The following is a 19887-nucleotide window of genomic DNA, read 5'->3' as shown; positions in this document are numbered from 1 at the left end:
ACAAATGCATTGCAGCCCTTGTGCAGAGGGAAGCAGCTTCAGGGGCCTGTTCACCACCTGAAGAGGAAGGTTCTGCTCCTTTGAGGTGCCTCCACCTGCCAGGGATGATTTTGGCTCCTGGTGCTTGATGCAGCTTCTTGCTCTCCCTCTGGCGTGGCTGTTGTGTGCCCAGGGTGTGAAGCACAGGGTGCCCGGGGGCTGAGGGTGTGGATTTAAGGAGCTCTGAAGGCACCCCTGGTGTTAAACCCAAGACACAGAAATCCCAAAATTCTGACATTGTCCTGCTTAAGTCTTTTTTGTTGTTTTTGACCATGTTCTGTGTTCATCACGTGCTTTGCTGTATCTTTGTAGCACGAACTTTTAGACTGAAAAGCTAAAAATGCATTCCAAGGGCAAACCCCAAAGCCAAAATATCCCAAAATGCCCCTTGAGGCTCTGCAGGGCTGGTGAACCAGGAGCAGATATCACAGAGCCCTTAAGAGAGCATTCACTTTTGGAACTGGTGTTATATGATGCCACACATTTTTCAGCACTTTGTTAGATATTTTTAAACCCTGGTCCCTTTTGTGTCAGATTTCTGTGAACCTTTGAGAGCTCAAATTTTACTGAAGCAAATGTTCATGTAGAGAAAATGGCAAACTGATAATGGTTTAAATTCTAATTAAATTTATGAATTTATATTTAAATTCTTTTTTTATTGGTATTTAACCCAGCTATGGCTTTACTTAATTGTGACAGAAACAATCCCAATCACTACTTCTGAGCTGCCTGATCACAGCTTGGACTCAGACTTTGTGTTTTTGCCCATGGAAAGATTTCCATCAGCTGCCCATAGGAAAGCTTTAAATGGAAGCAGAGAGGACAGAAAAAGTGTTAAATCTGCTGACAAAGTCACTGAAATGCAACCTGCTCCTGGTGGGTTTTGTGGGCAGAAACTGTTTGGGGAATTATTTGTTTAAAAGAAAACATCCTATTGTAATAATCCACCCCGATCCCGACGGTGAGGGAGAGTCCTAGGGAGAAAAACAGCTTCTAATGGAAATCACAGAGGGCTTCCCAGATCCAAGCAGCATTCCTTCTGCCCACTGTGGGCAGATGAGCAGTGCAGTGTCACCATCTGGCAGCAAATGGAGTTTGTGAGCCCTCTCCAAGCAGAGCGGCTGCAGAAATCCAATCTGGAGCGGGCGATCCAAGGGGATCTCCGGGATGCCAATGGCTCCACGCTGCAGAGGGTACTGCAAAAAACAACTGCTGTGTGCAGAGCTCTTGCCTTGGCATAACCTGCCTCTCTGAGCCAGCCAGAGTCCTGGGGAGAAAAGATGGGAGGAAGAAATGAGCCCTGTTCGGAGCTGTTCTCTGCTTCCCTCTTGTTCTGCCTGCCCTGCTGAGATGGGAAGCGAGTGGAATATTGACTGGTGTTCAGAGAGTTCAGCTGCCTTTGTGAGGGTGGCAGCCCAGGTGACAGACACTGAAAGGCCTTTCTGAGGTGTTCAGCACACGAAACAGGCCTTGCCTAATCTTAGCTTAAAATCTTCTGTTCAAAGAAACATTGTGTGTCGAGGAGAGGGAATTATAGTGCTTTCTCAACAAAAGTGTTTTCTTCTAATCCCTTCTCCTCTCCTGCTTTCCAACAGCCTTTCTTATGTCTGAAGCTGTAAGGTTTAAATTAAACTGGGACATTGTCTGCTGTAGCCAGCTCTTGGAGCTGCTCTGCTCCTCCCAGAGCATCCCCTTTTCTCCAGCTCCCCACGTTCCCCTGGCCAGGGTGTTCAGCTGCTCCCTTGATTTCTCCTTCCCTAGTAGCAGATCCTGGAGGATCAGAGGGGAAGAACTCAGAGGTAAACGTGTTCCCACAAAACAGATCCATGTTTTTCTCCTAGGTGGATGTGTTCCCTGTGTCAGATGCTAAGACAGGTGCTGACAAGGTGACTTAGAGGTGCTGGATATACCTTTATTTTTGGGTATGGCAGTGATGCCACAGGGCTCTGCCTTCTGATATGTTGAGCCCCAAAGGAAACTGAAGTATAACCCAGCCAGTTTTGCTCCCTGGTGCCTCAGCCATGCCTTCCCAATCCGTGTGGGCACTGAGCCCACACCTTCCCTTTGTCCCATGTGCCACCCCCAGCTGCCACACTTGGCCTTGAGGTGCCCTGAGGGAACTTAGTCAGGATGTGCCATTGGAAGGAGGAAGTAAGGAAGGTTTTAGCACTGCAGGCGAAGACTTTAGGTTTTGATAATGGGCTTGCTTAGCTTTAAAGCAAGTTTTACTTTGGAAACTTTATAAACAAGATGTCTCACACCAGCACACCATAGAATGGCCTGGGCTGGAAGAGACCTTAAAGACCATCTTGTTCCAACCCCCTGCCATGAGTAGGGACACCTTCCACTATTCCAGGCTGCTCTGAGCCCTGTCCAAGGGTATCTCCATCAGTATAAATGTCTCAACTAGCATGTGCTTGGTTTTGCCCAGAATCTCCTCTCTCTGTGCTCGTGGATGTTTGTTGTCACCCTCCTTGGACTTAGATGTTGCTGATTTCAAGGCTTAAGCGTGGTGCATGATCTCTCCTTTGCTGTCTCTTGATGTTTTATCATCTATGGGATATTTTAGTTGTTCCTTTTTGTCAGCCTCTTCCTTAACTTACAGGTAGAAACCACTTGGAAGGCTGAAAGCCAGATTAAATACCCCTGTTTCCCAAACAGTGCTTTTTTAAGAACTCCAGAACTTGCTTACACTTTAAAGCAGTGTGTGTGAGCTCCTTCCTACTGTAATTTTACAATTATGTACCCGTAATAATTGGATTTCTGACAAAATGGGAGCATTTTCTGTGGACTAGTTGCTACAACAGCCTCTTGCATCAGTCTTTGGATGCCAGGAGTGAGCCAGCTGTGCTGCTGTGGGCTCTGACCGTACCCAGAGCCCCAGAGGGATAACTTGTGGGGTATCAGCCCGAGGTCCCCTCCTTGTTGTGAGAGACTGGTTTGCATCGGGAGGGAGGAGGGGAAAATGATTCCAGGACACCTGTAAATCCCTGCAGCTCTGTGCTGAGGTTTGATGTTAATTAGGCAGCAGGCAGCAGTAATGTGCTGCCGTTCCCTTGGCTTGCCTGCTTCGGAAAGGGCAACATCTTCCAGCAGAGCAAAGAAGGGGCTGTGGAAGGGGCAGCAAACTGAATGGAACGATGATAATTTTATGCAAATTGGACTTCAGTAGCAGATTCAGCTTGGCTGAATCACAGAGGGAGCAGAAGAATAAGGAAAGAAAGAGGGAGAGGAAAAACCCAATCAAAATGTGTGGTTTGAGGCATGTTTCACAGCCTTCTGGTTAGATTCTTCAACAGAAATGAAGAAACATAAGAGGAATGGCACTGGTCAGAGCCAGTGGAATTGCTCTTTCTCCTGTGGTACTGCTGTTAATAACTACAAGTGGGTTATTGAGCTGATTCTGCTTTGCTGCCTCATTTCAAAAGCTCTGCCCTGTGCTGGCACTCGCTCGCAGCTGGAGCTCGCCCGCGGGGCTTCGCATGCATGGCCGTGGTCTGGGGGGAGAGAGAGCTCCTGTCTGAGACAAAAAAAGGGAAAAAGAAAGAAAAGGGGGACAAGGAGAACCAGACTGAGATTCCCCAGGAGGTGCATGGTGGGGGGGAGCAGGAGTGATGGTGACAGCAGAGCTGGAATCGGTGTGGAGCAGATCCTTGGTGAGATCGATGTCCCCGGCCAAGAAGGGCCTTTTTGGAAGCTCAGGAGAGATGAGGAGAAGGGCTGGGGCTGGTGTGGTGAGCAGGTGAGTGAGCCTGAGGTCAGCTCCGGGGAGGGGGCTGAGGGGAGCAGGGCCAGCACTGCCCCATCGCTGTGTCCATGTCACCCCCCGCGCTGCTGGGGGGCTCTGACACAGAAGGATGGAATGGTTGGGGTTGGAAGGGACCTTAAAGACCATCCAGTTCCACCCCCTGCCATGGGCAGGGACACCTTCCACTAGCCCAGGTTGCTCCAAGCCCCATCCAACCTGGCCTTGGACACTTCCAGGGATGTGGCAGCCACAGCTTCTCTGGGCAACCTGTGCCAGGGCCTCCCCACCCTCACAGGGAGGAATTCCTTCCAGTATCCAAACTAAATTTCCCCTCTTTGAGTTTGACCCCATTCCCCCTTGTCCTTTCACTCCAGTTCCTGATGAAGGTCTCTCTCCAGCTCCCCTGTAGCCCCTTCAGATCCTGGAAGGGGCTCTGAGGTCTCCACACAACCCTCTCTTCTCCAGGATGAACAGCTCCAGCTCTCCCAGCCTGTCTCCAGAGGGGAGGTGCTCCAGCCCCTTCAGCAACTTTGTGGCCTCCTCTGGACTTGCTCCATAAGTTCCATGTCCTTCTTTAGCTCCTGTTAGGAAAAGCCCTCACAGATGTGATGACCTGTAGATATGAAACCAGCCCCACATTGAGCAGCTTGAATCCTGTTATTCCATTTTCCCTGCCATCTCCAGCCACTGGATCTCCTGTTTTCCTCCATGCCATTCCTGCCACAGTCCCTTCAGCTCTGTCCTGAGTGGCTGGAGGCAGTTCCTGGAGCATGGCACCAGGGTGCCCTTTCTGAGGCTGAAGTGAACATTTGTTACGCTGTTTTTTCCTCTCCCTGTTTTCTGAAAGCGTTCCAGGGACGGCTACAGGAGCGTTCCTGCCGGGGGTAGGAACTGCCAGTCCTCTCCAGACTATTTTTTCCGACTGAAGTAGATCACATGCAGCTTTCCCACTACTTGCCAAGCTCAAAAAATAGCCCCAACCCCCTGAGGCCTTCTGGCCCCTTCGGTCCTGACCACAGGCTCTGCAGCACCGTGTCCCTCTCCACTGCCTCAAATTCAATTAAATTCTTGTGTTATTTAACGTAAGAGATATGTTTTTAGGTAATTTTTTTTTACTTTCTCCTGTATGGCTTAAGGAGATTATGGGATGTTTTTGTGCCCCTACCAGTAATGCAGCCAGCATCCCACCCTGTAGTGAACATGACTCTGCTGTGACAAAACCAGTTTGGGACAGGACCAGGGACAGACAGGATATTTAACAGTGTGACCATGGGGATACACTGGTCATTAAATAGTAAGACTTCATGCCCAGTAACTTGAGGTCTTGCTATGGTCAAGGATGTCAAGAAAGTCTGTGGTTTGATCTCCTACAGGTTCCTGCAGTGAAGGGGAGGGGGATTGTCCAGTTATGTGCTCCTCAGACTCTCCATCTTTTCATGCTTGCTCATCTCTTTGCACAAGCCTCCTGTGTGCATGGATTTCTTTTTTTTTCCAGTTTAACCTTTACTGTTTTGCACGTCAGTTTTTCCATCTTGAATGAGCAATACCCCACCTCATGCTCTCCTGGCTGTACCTGCTGTGGGCTGGGCTGTTCTGCTGCTGTGAAAACGTGCCCCTCGCTCCCCTCTGCCTTGTGTGCATCACTAAGCCCTGGTCAGCATGCAGATATGTGGAGTTGGACTGATGTTATAAAAGGAATGGTAAAATTTTCCTGAAGTTTGTTCTTTTTAGCCTTAAGCTTGTTCTTTTTGGTGTTGAACGCTGAAAATGCAAATCACTGCCCGGTGCTGTGTGTCTTTGTTTTATTCCTGCCTTGTGGGAGCCGGTGCGTGGGCTGCTGCTTAGCCTGGAGGTTTGGCAAGGAGGATTTGGCTTGGATTTCCTGAACCTGTTGCAATTTTTCCTGTGTGAGATGGTCATTTTTTTTTGCATCTCTGCTGTTTGCTGTTCTGTCAGGGAGTGCAAACTCCCTTCTGGTCTTGCTTTGTGGAGCTGACTCGGTGTGTGCAAAGGGCTTGAAGTGGGGACAATAAAAGATGAATAAGAACATGGGGTACCTTGCAAACCCACTGTGTTTTCCTGGGGGGTTTTATGACTTGCATGTTTTCTGCATGGCCTGGCTCGTGCCCATGGCAAGCGAGGTCGGGCGGTGGTGCCTCCTCAGGGCCCCTGACAGTGAATTCTCCCTGAAAGCTGAGAAATTGGGGGTCAGTCAATTGTAAAGTTGTTGCTCGTCTGTGCATCAGCTTGATGATGGTTCTTTATTATGGCTTTCACTAACCAGTCTGTAACTAACTGTGGTTGTTTGATTACAGAGGGAACATCCCCACGCTAAACAGGTACGGTACTTGTCATCTTTTAAAATTTCAAAAGACAGATTAGAAAAAGTAGCCTAATCCTAAATGTTTTAACATGTTTTGTTGTAGTGCCCCCTCTCTTTACTTGGGAAACTCAACCATAACTCTTCCTTTTCCTTTGTCTAAAACATGTTTTCAGCTCTCCTTTACCATTTTTAAAAAAAAAAAATCTTTGCATGCAGCAATCTTTGAAATTAAGTTTGCTGGGTGACTCAGCTCATCTGCAGTATGGTACACAGCAAACTGCTGGTTTTAGGGTCTCTTTTGGCACTGGATTCCGAGCTGTTGACCCTCTGGCAGGGTGTCACAGTGACCCAGGCAGTTCCTCCCAGCCCAACCTGTTGCTACTCTGGTTTCTTGTCTGTAGCTAAGAATTTGTCGAGGCTGTTTCACCTCCCTCACACCATAGATGAATCTACATCTCCAACAGCTGACAGCATGTTTTGTTGTGGTTTGGATGCTAATTTTTCCTCCAGTGTCTCAGTTGAAAAGTTATTTCTTGTTTTCAATAATACGTGAAGAACGTCTGCTGTCTTTTTTTGTTTAGTTCCTGTTCTGTGGTAGTTTTTGTTTTAGTTGTAAGAAATGTACACCAAGGCATGTCCTGAAAAATTTCCCCCTTTCAAAATGTGAATACCTATTATTTATTACTGCTTACAAGCCTATTTAGGGACAAATAGTAAAAATGGGCTTGGAAGTCTCACTGGTCTTAATCAGAGATAAATTGTGGAAACAGAGTGACTTTAAGCATGGAGAGCTATTAATCACACTGATGATACTTTAGGCTTGTTAACACAATACTTAGGGCCATATCACAGTGGTTTTGGGACGTGGAAAGAAAGAAATCTCAGTAAAGCTGGTAAATAGCTGTGTCAGCCACACTCAGCGAGGTCCTGGGTGTGTGTGGATGGCCCTGGCACCTCATCCAACACACCAGCTGAGCTTCCTTTTGACTTCCCAAGCTCTGAGCCACCATGTGCTGTGCTGAATCACTTCCGTGATTTATTTTTTTTTGTTTTCCCGTTGTGGGAGCAGCTGGGCAGGACAGAAGTTGCCTTGGTGAATGTGTTCCCAGGCTCAGGGAGGGTGAGGTGAGGCCGTGTGGGGCTCTGAGGGTGTCACAGAGCTCTGCCCTGGGCCAGCTCCTCCTCAGAGCAGTCTTGGAGCTCTCACTGTGTTGCAGGGAGCTGTTGAAGTCTTTCAGAGAATTGAGTCTACAGCATAGCTCAGAAATTAGAAATGATTCTTGCAGAGAAGGCAAGCTCCAGTTCTGGTCACTAGAGAAAGGGTGTCTGTTTAGTTGTGTGAGAAAACTTCTTCTGTTAGTCTTGACCTTATCATTGTGGGTCTTTTAAAAAAAAACATTAAAATGACAGAATAATTTTGGTTGGAAAAGACCTTCAAGATCAAGTCCAACCTTTGGCCAGTTCCCACCTTGTCAGCCAGACCAGAGCACTGAGTGCCACGTCCAGTCGTTTCTTGAACAGAAATATTAGGGCATTAGTGGCACCAGAGGCCTGGCAGGGACTCTGCAGGAGACAGGTCTGGCATGCTGGGGAATCCAACAGTTGTCCTGGAAAAACAGCCACACTGGTGGGCAAAGCACAGGCACAAATCTGCTTCCAGTGCTGCTCTTCCCTGCCCTGTCCCTACTAACTGTGCTCCTGTTGGATTGCTGTTTAGAATGTCCTTCTCCTCCAACCTCAACCACTATGGGATGGTCCACGTGGCCAGTGTGAGTGACGTGCTGCTGGACAACTCCTTCACCCCGCCGTGCCAGCGGATGGGGGGCATGGTCTCCTTCCGCACCTTCGAGGACTTCGTCAGGTGTGTGGGGAAGGGGGAGGGCTGGTTGTGTGGCCAACTTCCTACCTGGGCCCAGGGAGGACTGGACACGGTCTTTGCTTTGTCTGGAGTCAGGTTTGAACTGGGTCCTGAGCTTGTTTGCTTTTGAGTGCCCGTGTCTGTCTCCTTGAGCTGACTGGGGTTTCCGGCTGCTGCAGGGGCAGTTTGCAGCCAGAAGGATCAGCATCCCTGATTTCTGCTGATTGGAGACCATTTCCAAATGGGCTGATTTCTTCTAAGACTCCTGTTCACACAGATGTGTGTGGGAGGAGGTGTTCTTTTTGCTTCCAACCTTCTGGGATGGGCAAACCCCCCAGCAGAGCCCTCAGCCTGCACCCACGAGGTCTCTGTCGAATGCTGGACCATCCAAGCTCTGTGTTGGTTTGAGAAATTTCCTCTTCATCTTTGAGTCCAGCCCTGCCAAGGGAAGCAGCCCTTTGCTGTCCCTCCCCCTCAGCAGCAGGATTTGGGGGGTCAGTGCTGGATGCAGCAGCGTGTTGTGACTGATCCTCCTGTGGTGCCTTGCAGGATCTTTGATGAAGTGATGGGTTGTTTCTGCGACTCTCCCCCGCAGAGCCCCACGTTCCCCGAAGCTGGCCACGCTTCCCTCTACGATGAGGACAAGGTATGGTGGTTTATTCCCTGGAGGTTGCTCTGGGCTGGAAGCAGGAGCATGCAGGGACTGCAGGCTGGATGCTTTTCACCAACTGGAAAGCAGGAGTTGGGAGCTTTATGTATTTATGTGTGTGATTTGTTTGCTTGTTCCACAGCAGGTGACTGGAAGTAGGTGGTCATTTTCCAACTCTGTTCTAAAACTGTGGCTCAGTCTCTTACTCTCCATGTAAATCCCGTTTATAGCTTTTAGCCTCAGCAGAATTACTGGATCCACAGCAGTGTAACTGAGAGTTCAGACCCACTGTTAGGTTTCCAGACCTTCTCTGTGCATCAGGGTCTCAAAATGCATCTTCAGCTGCCTCTGCCCTAAGTCTGACTTGCCGTGTTTTCTGTCTTAGACCCTCAGTCACATTATTACATCCTGATTCTTCCTTCTGTTCTCGCTCTGAGAACTGTTTTGAGGAGGAAGAGCTGAGTGGAACAGCTCAGTTTTTGCACTGGTGTGGAGAACAGGTGCAGAGGAAGCAGGTGGTTTATAATCCATAGGGATAGAAGGCCAGTTTCCCTTAGAGACAGAGCTGCTGCACACTCTGTCCTGCCCCCCCCAGTGGGAAGCTCTGTTGGAACACAGCCTGTGTCCAGAAGGGGCTTGGTTTTCAGCTGATCCATTGATCCTGATGTGTGTAAGCACTGTAGCCTTGTTCCAGAATATTAGTGTCAACCTTAATGTCCTCAGATCCTTCTCTTTACATTCCCCTCACTTCACCAAGGTAATTTCCTGTTCACACTCAGTTTTTTCCAGTTAACCAATGGCTTCTAAAAGCTAAATTTGTAATTTCTTGGACCTCTAATGTAATTGATGTTACCACTTTATTTCATGTTGTTCTGTGTATGAAAAGTCACATTGTTTTGCCCCCACACTTTGAATTTGCTTAATTTAGTTACTTCTCTTGATGCCAGAGTCCTCCAGTGTCCTGCTTGTGCTGCATCTATAAAGAGGGGCCCTGACCCTGCCTCCTGTGTGCAGCCAAGTGAAGCTCACTGGGGTTACCCAGGTCAGAGGTGACCCTCAGACTTGCAGTCTCCAAATGAAGCTCCTGTTTGCTGTTTGTGGACATTAATTCTGACTTCTGTGAAACTGCAGATTTATGAGGCTGCTTGCTCAAGGATTTCCCTCACACTTGTCCCTGTTTTTCAATGTGCTCCCCTGGGGTCATTTTCACCAGGGTGCCTCCGTTTTAGAGCTGGGTTTAGGGAGCTTCTGTTGAGAACTCTCAGGTGCTACTGTGTCAGCTCTTTATTTATGGGGAATATTTCCTTTCCCTTGCAGACTGCCCGGGAGGAGCCCATCCACATCCTCAACGTTGCCATTAAGACAGACAGCGATGTCGACGATGACACGCTGGCTGCCATGTTCAGGGAGTTCACACAGAGCAAGGTGAGTTGTCTTGATTCTCTCTCTGGGTCTGTCTGACTGTGCAGGACATTCTGTCTGCCTTAGGAGAAGTCAGTATGTTACATAGGTTTGGGGTTTTCTTGTTTGTTTTCAACAGTTACATCCTTAATTTATCCCATCTAAAACCTTCCCACTTCTTTGACTGGATGTAGCTGCACCTTTCTGAAGCCACCAGGCCATTGTTTCTCTTTCTAATCCGTCAGGTCAGGAGTTATTCCCTTCAGTTTTTGGAAGAATAAAAGACCCTTAAGGTTTCAAACACATCAGGTCAACCTTCAGTAACTATCTCCAGATGGTCTGGAAAACTGTTCTGTATCCCTTTTTCTAGTGGTCAAGTTGTTGTATGAGTAAGAGCCATGGGAAGTGACATTAAAATATCCTTTATGTCTGTAGCATGTTAGTCTTAATGCAATTAAAATTTATTGTCCTTGTTGGCATGCTGGAGCATCCATTTCACATGATATTTCTGGCCCAGGGTAGAGTTGATTTGGCATGTTCTGTTGTTCCTTCCAAGTGTGGGATACACTTTCGAGTCCCAGATGTTAGTGCTGGGTCAGTTGTGAGACAACCTGGCCTGAGGACAGTGTCCTTGTGTCCTCTCTGGTGTCTTCCTGCTTTTCTGGTTGGTGTGAAGAACTCAACCAGCTTGTGGAGGTGAATATCCCCTCAGGGACTGGGATTTGTGGTACCTGCAATGGTTATGGGAGCACTTCTGACTTCCCAGTGTGGAAGGTGGGAATATGTCCTGCAGAAATGAAGGGTTGGCATCCAAATGGCTTCTGCAGCTTCCTGTCTCTTTAAGCAAAGAAAATAATCAAACCTAAGAATTAAAACTGGTTCTGCTTCTCATCTGCTTGATCATGCTCCAGGCGTTTTATGGGAGGGGATAAAAGGAAAGACATAAAATATAAATAAATAAAAAAAAAGAAATAAAAAAAAATCCCAAACCACATTAAACTATCAAATAGGTTGATCCAAATTGTCCAAATAATCTTCTAGTCCCAGCATGTCGTGTGTGGTTTTTTTAATAGAAATTAGGATCATATACTTGTAAATGACTTGTGGAGGAGATTGAGGCAGTCAGTGGAAATGGAGTTTCTCCAGGTGCTGATGGCTAATCGCTCTGTAATAGCTGTGGCCTTGCTGTGAGACCCACATTATTACCATGTAATCAGAATCCTGTTGCTCTGCTGTTATTGTCTGCCACTTGTGGAATTTTAAAAGCAATAACAATTTTTGCTTTTTAAATCATGGCATTATTAAAGTTATTTTCTTCCTCTTCTTGCCATGAATATAGTCACTGCTGCTTGTTTTCAGAGGGCTTAACCTCAGTGAAACGTCGCAGGCTGTGCTGAGAGGGGTTGGTTTGTTCCTGCCCGAGCTGAGTTCTTGTTTCTTTTTGTGCTCTTTGCTTTTAAATTGGAAAAAGGAGGAGAAAGGGGAAAAAGTTTTTAAAAAGAGGAGAATTACGAGATCTTAATGCTTCAAAGGATCAGTGGTGTGGCAAATCCTGGTGGCAGCACTCCTTTGAAACGGGGCTCAGTGGAATTTGAGGGAGCAGCAACACAAGGGGTATTCTTTCACATGTTTGGAAAGAATAAGTGACACCTTTGCAGTGTAGAATCCTGGAATCCAAGGATGGTTTGGGTTGGAAGGGACTTCAAAGCTCATCCAGTTCCACCCCCTGCCATGGGCAGGGAAACCTTCCCCTATCCCAGGTTGCTCCAAGCCCCGTCCAACCTGGCCTTGGACACTTCCAGGGATGGGGCAGCCACAGCTTCTCTGGGCAACCTGTGCCAGGGCCTCACCATCCTCACAGGGAAGAGTTTCTTCCCAATATCCAACCTAAACCTGCTCATTGTCAGTTTAAACACATCGCCCCTTTTCCTGTCCCTCTCTGCCCTTATAAAAATCCCTCTCCTTCCTGAATCTGCCCTTCAGTCTGGGCTGTCCATGTGCCAATGTCATGTATGAGCTACATGCTTCTGTGGGTTATGTCCTTTAAACCTCCTTTTCCATCATTTCCTATCATTTTCCATGGCTTTACCATGTCTCCACACTGTGCTCCCTTCAAAAAGTAATCTTGGGGAAAAAACACCCAACTTACTTTGGCAAATGAACAATGATGTTTCCTGCAAGACTAGGATAGGACTCTTCTGCATTCCTGGTTAGTCAGGCTCAGCTGGAGTTCTGTGTTCTTGGGATTTAGCTGTTTGCCTGCTCAGATCTAATGGATTTGGGTATTTATGCTGTTGGAGGATCATCAGGTGGGAAGTCCTTGCTGTGAGGAGACTGAGGTGGACGAGGAACTCACAGCACAGGGACAGGAGGATCTGTGGAGCTTTTCCAGTTTGTGGAGGAATTTTCTGTCTGTTCTTTTTCTGCTAATCCAGTCACTTGATCCCATCCTTGTTCTTACAGAAATCAGTCCTGATTGATCACGGGATTCGGAGGCTGACTTTCCTGGTAGCACAAAAGGTATTTTAATATCTCTCATGATGCTCAGAACTCTTTGATGTCTAGCTCACAGTGCCATTGACATCTGATGTGTTTTTTCCCCAAGTTAAATGCTGTATTACCTGTGTTTAGTTCTCTCTTCAGTGTTTTTGTCCTCTAAAATTCGAGATGGTTTCCATGAATTCGCTTAAGAAAATGAATTTGTAACAATGAATTGTAAACAATCTTAACACCTCTCGTATTCTTGAATTAATTCATTTTTGAATTTAATCCTAATTGCTAGCTGTCTTCTGCTTTTTTTTCTTTTTCTTCCCATGTTTGAATGTTTCGTTTGTAAGGACTTCAGGAAACAGGTCAACTATGAGGTGGATCAGAGATTCCACGTAAGTAAAAAGGGCCTGGAGCCCGGTGGTGTTCCTGACGTGAGGCCAGGACACATGGAAGGGACTCTGGGCTTCTCATTTGGATCTCAGCCAGGCATTTAATGCCAGCATTGGGATCAGATTGAAGTGTATAAGTATTTATTTTGACATCTGACAGCTAACCCAGGTGTTGCCCTGTTGCATTCAGAGGGTTCGGGTGCTGGAGTCTCTCTCATTGCCTGGCTGAGCTCAGGATGCCACACTAACAAAGATCCCCTGTGTTTCAGTGCTGTTTCCTACTCTAAAGTGCAAATACCACTGAAATCTTTGTGTTTCTCATGTAGGGTGGTGATTTCTTTTGGCTTCTTACTGATTTTAAAACCCCTTAGAGGAGTAACTAAAGGGACTTGCTAAATTTCAGAGTGCCCCAGTGAGGTAGGAAATGTTTGGTACTCTCACTGCTGGAATTACTTCTTTGCCAGGGCTGGTTTAGCCCTGTTCAAGGTGGCAATGTAAGGTGTGAAACAGATTTTTATCCCTTGTGTATCTACTTTTCAATGCTGGAAGTTGTCAGGAGTCTTGAAAGTGCAAGAAATCCATCCTGTGCTCAACACACTTGGCTTAGGAAGCTTCATGAAGGGAAAACTAGTCTATAAGTCAGCAAAACCAGTTTTTGAACCAATGTGGGTGTCACCACATGGGAATTGCTCACGATACAGTAGAGATGCATCAGTGAACAGCTTAGGTAGGAAGCTGGATTCTGTGAAGAGTTTTTGGGACCTTAAGCAAGAAAACCCAGGTTTTAGATTTAAAAAAGGAAGTTTTAGAGAACTGAATGGTTGTTTAGGGAATGAAAAAATATGAGTAGCTGAGTAAGTACTGTGGGATGTGTCAGAGTCAGAAAGGAGGCACAGAACAAAAGGAGTCATTCCCAAGTTTTCCCTGCCCTGCCGTGTAGCACAATGGACTGTGGGGATGCTCCTGGTTCCTCAGCCTGGTGTGTCATCTGTCTGCAAAGTCTGTGGAGCACCTCTGGGATCTGCTGTGTCACTCTTTATTACTGTCTCCTATTCTATCCCCTTTATTACTGGACCAACTATTAACTTAGCCAGGCCTGGGCTTGGGTTTGTTTTTGTTTTAATTACAGTCTATATAATTAGTTCCCAGCATGTTGAGGTAATAGAGAGTTGCTCCAGCAAGCTTCCAATTTCCTCATCTCATTAGGTTTTTAACGTGATTATTAGTATAATAATCAACTATGATGATTTCTGTTGTAGCTTTTCGCATTCTCTGGTTTGCAGGGTGTCTTGATTGGCTAATTTAGGCAAATTATTTTGATTGTCTTGATGATGGTTGGTTGATTAGAACACAGCAGGGGTATAATTCTTCTGCCTAGGAAATGGAGCACTCTTTTGGATTTTGGTACCAGAGCACTGAGGGTTTTTGTGTGAGTGCACGTCTAATTATGATATTTGCCCACCACACTACTCAGATGCCTTGGAAGCAATTACATTAGTGATGGAATGAGCATGGATGGTGGCAGGAGGAATTGGCAGCGTGCAGAGGAGGACAGGTAGGAGGGATTTGGAGGAGAAGAGAGGAAACATGGAAGTGGTTGGTTGTTAGAGTGCAGCTAGTGCTCACAGGCCACGAGTATGTTGGGTGAGCCTGAATTTTCAGGCAGGTTTTCTTGTGCCTGGTCTGGAAGACACATTCCAGGCAAACAGGTTATTTTTGCTCTACTGAGAGTCATCAGGTGAGGTTTGGGGACTGTTCTGTATAGGGAGGGAAGGAAGATGACTAACTAGAATATTACTTTTAGCCTTAAAATCTGTGTTGCTCAGTGATGGTTTATGTAGTGCTGCTGCTTGTCACAGTGACTCGTGCTGGGGTTGCCCATCTTTCATTGACAGTGGAACGTGAGCCAGAAATTCGGTGACTCCAAGTCAGATTCCTTCTTTTTTTGCTTAGTAAGACAGTTCTGGCAAGTTGTGTGTGTTCTCTCAGGTCACCTTTAGCACAGAGAGCTGGTGTGCTGGCCTTGGTGCAAAGCATTGACAAAAGTTCCAGGAAAAGTGTAATTCCAGAGGAGTGGATGGATTTGCTTGGATGGAACTGGAAGGACAGGTAGAAGGATGCTGTCTAGTCTTTCTCTCTTCTTCTAAGACTTGTACAACATGCCACAAAACTGTCAAGCCCCTGCCAGGGTTTTATCTGTGCAACAAAATCAAGAAACCCAATCGAATTTGGGGGATTTTTGTTGTGCTGTTTAACACAGGAGGATGAAGTTATTTGATTGCAACTCACAGTTTTCCTTGGCAAGAAAGTATTTCCAGCAGTAATGGTATGAAGAGAGCTGTAGAATAAAACCATTGTGCTGTGTACATCTGTGTCCATAAGAGTGTTAATATCTCTGTGTGGCTCCCAAACATTTCCATGGGAACCTTAATCATAGCAGAACTAGAAAAGGTTTCCTTTCCCACTACTGTCTGGACACTTCCATGTTGTTGTCAGTTAATAATTGACAATAATAATCTAAAGCAAATCAAGTAACCTCTGTTGCACTAGCAGAGACAGGTTTAAGCTACCTCTGCTGTCTTGAGGGTCTTCTTGAGGGTGACTTGATTTTCCACGACCTTTGTGATGTTGAAAAAGTAGCTGGTAACAACTTCTGTCATGGCCTGTGCTGTGGTGCTGCCTCAGGCGTGCCTGTGGGCACTCTGGGGAGATCAGTGCCCACTTTGGGAGGACTAACACTGTTGTTTTTATTTTCAAACAGAGGGAATTCCCGAAGTTCTTCACGTTCCGTGCCCGGGATAAGGTAGGTTTTATATAAATACTTGTCTCTAAGTGTTGGCTTTATCCTTCTTTCATGTAGCTGCTTCTTGAAAGCAGGACAGTGATTCAGGCCTTAGAATCAGACAAACCTTCTGGTTTCTGTGAAAAAAAAGGGTTTTATGGGGAGGCTGAGCTTGAGAACCTGCTGCCTTCATAGAATCACAGAATGGTTTGTGTTGGGAGGGATCTTAAACCCTGCCATGGGCAGGGACACCTCCCACTAGCCCAGGTTGCTCCAAGCCCTGTCCAACCTGGCCTTGGACACTCGCAGGGATGGGGCAGCCACAGCTTCTCTGGGCAACCTGTGCCAGGGCCTCCCTGCCCTCAGAGGGAAGAATTTCTTCCTAATATCCCATCTAAACCTACTGTCTTTGAGTTTGAAGCCATTCCCCCTTTTTCTCTCACTCCAAGCTCTTGTAAAAAGTCAACTCTCAGTACCAATGACTGCACAAGATAAAAGATTCTGGGTTGGATTAATTTGAATTTTTACATTTTTAACTAAATATGAAATTTCTAAGGGGTGCTGTCTAGTTCTTATCCTCAGTGTTTCACCCTCTCCACCCCCTTTCCTCTTTCCCACCCTCTTCTCCCTGCACGGTGCCTCCAGTTCGAGGAGGACCGGATTTACCGTCACCTGGAGCCGGCTCTGGCTTTCCAGCTGGAGCTGAACCGCATGCGGAACTTCGACCTCACTGCCATCCCCTGTGCCAACCACAAAATGCACCTGTACCTGGGGGCAGCCAAGGTGGAGGTGGGCACGGAGGTGACAGACTACAGGTTCTTCGTGAGGGCCATCATCAGGCACTCGGACCTGGTGACCAAGGTGAGTTTGTCACCTGGGCAAGGGCTCTTTCCAAGGCAGTGTGTGAAACCCGGGGTCATCCTGGGAACCTGCAGGGGGTTTTAGATTAAAACTGAACATGTTGCCTGTGTGGAGTGCTGTGGTGGCTCTGCAGAACCATCTCTCTGAAGTCCTGGTATTCCCGTGTTTCGGGGAGGTTTTTCAGGGGCTTAAGTGGATAGTCAGAAATCTGTGGATTTTGAAGCAACAGTGGTTTGCCCTGTCTAGTTTCAAATTTACTCTGAACTAAACGAGGGCACAAACCAGCCAGATGTGGAATCCAGGCACTGGGAGCACCAGCCCTGTGATGGGAATGGATCTGCTTCAGGGCTGCACATCCTGCTGACACCCATGTACCCCTGTTCTCTCCATCACATCCTTCCCCACTTTTCCAGTCTCTGTGTTCTTGGGCTGTGATCTGTGAGTGGAAAGTCAATAATTTGTTGGCAATATCTGGCAGGAAGCCTCCTTTGAGTACCTGCAAAACGAGGGCGAGCGCCTGCTGCTGGAGGCCATGGATGAGCTGGAGGTGGCCTTCAACAACACCAACGTGCGCACCGACTGCAACCACATCTTCCTCAACTTCGTGCCCACCGTCATCATGGACCCCTCCAAGGTGGGACCCCCTCCTGAGCTCTGCTTGTTTTTCTAGGGCTTCGCTTCCCAGAATTAAATGGTCTGTTGTTCGTAGAATCCCAGGCTAGTTTGGGTTGGAAGGGGCCTTAAAGCTCATCCAGTTCCACCCCTGCCATGGGCAGGGACATTTTCCACTAGGCCAGAGTGCTCCAAACCCCGTCCAACCTGGCCTGGGACACTTATCTCCAAAAGCAGAGAGAACACTGTAATGTCCCCAGTTAAGGCAAGCAGTTGGTGTGTGTCATGTCAGGAACCTGCTTGGCAGGGAGGAATCACAGAATCCCAGGATGTGCTCAGTTGGAAGGGACCCACAGAATCATCGAGTCCAACCCGTAGCCCTGCACTGGACTATCCCTTAGAGTCACACAAAGGAAGAGAGCTTTGGGGGTTTTTTCCACTTATGAATAAATATTACATGTTAGACTTCAGAACTAGCTACTTATATTTCTGTAAGTAGAGAAACACTGTGTCCTTCAAGCAGCACAGCTCACCTCCTCTGGGTCAACTGAGGAACAGTGCTTAAAAATACGTTTTGTATTTGAAGCTAAAAACTTGTTTTTTCATTGTGTGCTTGAGATGAACAGTTTTAATGAGGAAATAGCTCTAAATGCTCCCGTTTGTTACAGAAGTCCAGATTTCATCCAAATAAAACGTGAGATAAATTCAGACCTTAAAAAGAATCTGTAAATTCAGCTACAAAAGTGCCTCATTTCCACTCTCTGATACGAAACCACAGAGATCAACATTATAAAGAAATGAACATTATAAAGAAATGAACATTAAGCTTTGTTATGCATTAATGAAAGTGTTTAGGCATAAAGCATGTTTGTGCTTAGCAGAACCACCACAAAGAAAGGCCCAAATAAACTGTAAAAGCTGAATTTTGCTGGAAATCAACATTCTGTTCATGAGTACCCAAAGATGAGAGTTGACCTTTCCTTGGGAGAACAACTGAAAGTTTAAAAAGATGAATTGGGTATCAAAATAACTCTCTCTTGCTTGCTGACTTTTAAATCGTGATTAAAAATTGGTGGCTTAAATCGCTCCTGAATAAAACCTCTCTGGGCACATCCAAAATCATTAGTTCCCAGGAAGTTTAGAAGAAGCTGGGACGTTCAGCCCTGGAAGTTGGGCTGCCCTCGGATACGTACCGTGACTTTTCCTTGAGCTGCTGTGGAAAAGAGAGGGGTTTTTTTTTGAGGAATGTTAAAACCAGCCTATAAATTGCCTTCTTTTAATATGCGCTGTGCCCACAGTAGTATTTTATGAAGTTTAATGGGACGGCAGAGGGCCCAGCTCCGAGTGGTAATTGCTTTGTTGATTTAAAGCCCCGCGCGGCGCGGGCGGCGAAACATGATTATTGTGCAAACAAGTGCTACGGAGCTGTTGGCCAAGGATTTGGCTTCCCTGGATCCCACAGTTCCCAGGTGTGAGCCCTCCCTTGGGAGGGAAGGCAGGTGAAGGAGAGGCACCTGTGCCGTGCTGGGTTGGGCTTGGTGGTCTTCGAGGTCTTTTCCAACCATAAAGATTCTGTGAGCCATGAGGAAAGAGGGGTGTGAATCGGGTTCAGATCTCTGGATTTTTTCCTGTGTTTTCAGAGGGTTATTTTGAACTTAGAGAATTCTTTTTAAAAAAATTCAAATATTACTGATGTGCTGGGCACTTCCATGGCTTCTGAGGAGTGGGAAAATGGATTCATGGTGAGAGAATGACCCCGATCTCTTGTTTCTCAGTAGTGATGAGTGGGGATGCTCAGCACAGACTTCTCCAGTTCCCACAGAAGTGCTCTGGAGCTTTCCAGAGATTTAAGGAGAATTGGACCCCAAGTGCACTAACAGATCCCAATAGGTCCAAACAGATCCTAACACAGGCACTTTCACAAACACTTGTTACCCTCAGCAAGTATGTTTCCCATTAAAGAAGCTGCTTCCCCAATTAATGTTTGTGAAGTGTGAAGAGAGCAAAACCTGCCATTTTTAATTTAAAAACTAAAGCAGGCTTTACTGAATTCTATCTTTAGTGGACTTCTTCAATTAATTCATCTTCAACTAGAAAAATTCTATTAGCAACATCCCAATCCAGTACTGTCCCACTACCTCAGCAGTCCCCAGGCTGAGTGCCTGCCCACCTCAAGGCTTAGGATGAGAAGGGACAGGCCACCAAGCTCCCCTAATATCCCTGGATGTACACTGATGTGTGATGCTTCTGTCTCTCTTCATCACACCGGGCTGCCCTTGGAGCAGGTCCTTCGGCAGTGGGATGGAGGGGGCACAGAGCAGTGGATGGATCCAGAAAGAATCCCAGAATGATTTGGAAGGGACCTTACAGCCCACCTCGTTCCAACCCCCGTGGGCAGGGACACCTCCCCCAGCCCAGGCTGGTCCGTGTGTGGTGAGGGAACCCCTTGTGCTGTTTGCAGATCGAGGAGTCCGTGCGCTCCATGGTGATGCGCTACGGGAGCCGCCTCTGGAAGCTGCGCGTCCTCCAGGCCGAGCTGAAGATCAACATCCGCCTGACGCCCACGGGAAAGGCCATTCCCATCCGGCTCTTCCTGACCAACGAGTCGGGCTATTACCTGGACATCAGCCTGTACAAGGAGGTGACGGACTCCAGGACGGGACAGGTACATCCGTCCGGCTCCAGGGTTGGATGTGCAAGTTATGTGGGGGGGACACATTGTACCTGGTGAAGCT

General features: G+C 47.1%; 1 protein-coding gene across 10 annotated transcripts in view; it reads left to right on the top strand.

Moving 5' to 3' along the window:
- ACACA (acetyl-CoA carboxylase alpha) overlaps window positions 1–19887 on the top strand; it is a 113710-nt gene that overhangs the window by 42848 nt on the left and 50975 nt on the right. For 6 of the 10 annotated variants that reach the window (XM_064678088.1, XM_064678087.1, XM_064678086.1 and 3 more), the window contains 10 exons: window positions 6103–6126; window positions 7828–7971; window positions 8518–8614; window positions 9935–10042; window positions 12482–12538; window positions 12856–12900; window positions 15659–15700; window positions 16325–16540; window positions 17019–17174; window positions 19614–19817. In XM_064678088.1, the coding sequence (XP_064534158.1) occupies window positions 6103–6126; window positions 7828–7971; window positions 8518–8614; window positions 9935–10042; window positions 12482–12538; window positions 12856–12900; window positions 15659–15700; window positions 16325–16540; window positions 17019–17174; window positions 19614–19817 (1093 nt within the window). The remainder of the gene's footprint in view (window positions 1–6102; window positions 6127–7827; window positions 7972–8517; window positions 8615–9934; window positions 10043–12481; window positions 12539–12855; window positions 12901–15658; window positions 15701–16324; window positions 16541–17018; window positions 17175–19613; window positions 19818–19887) is intronic. The other 4 variants (XM_064678084.1, XM_064678083.1, XM_064678080.1 and 1 more) reach the window with 3 other exon arrangements.

The sequence above is a fragment of the Pseudopipra pipra genome, chromosome 21 (assembly GCF_036250125.1).
Source record: "Pseudopipra pipra isolate bDixPip1 chromosome 21, bDixPip1.hap1, whole genome shotgun sequence".
NCBI classification, from domain to species: Eukaryota; Metazoa; Chordata; class Aves; order Passeriformes; family Pipridae; genus Pseudopipra; species Pseudopipra pipra.
This window is presented reverse-complemented; position numbering and strand designations above follow the sequence as displayed.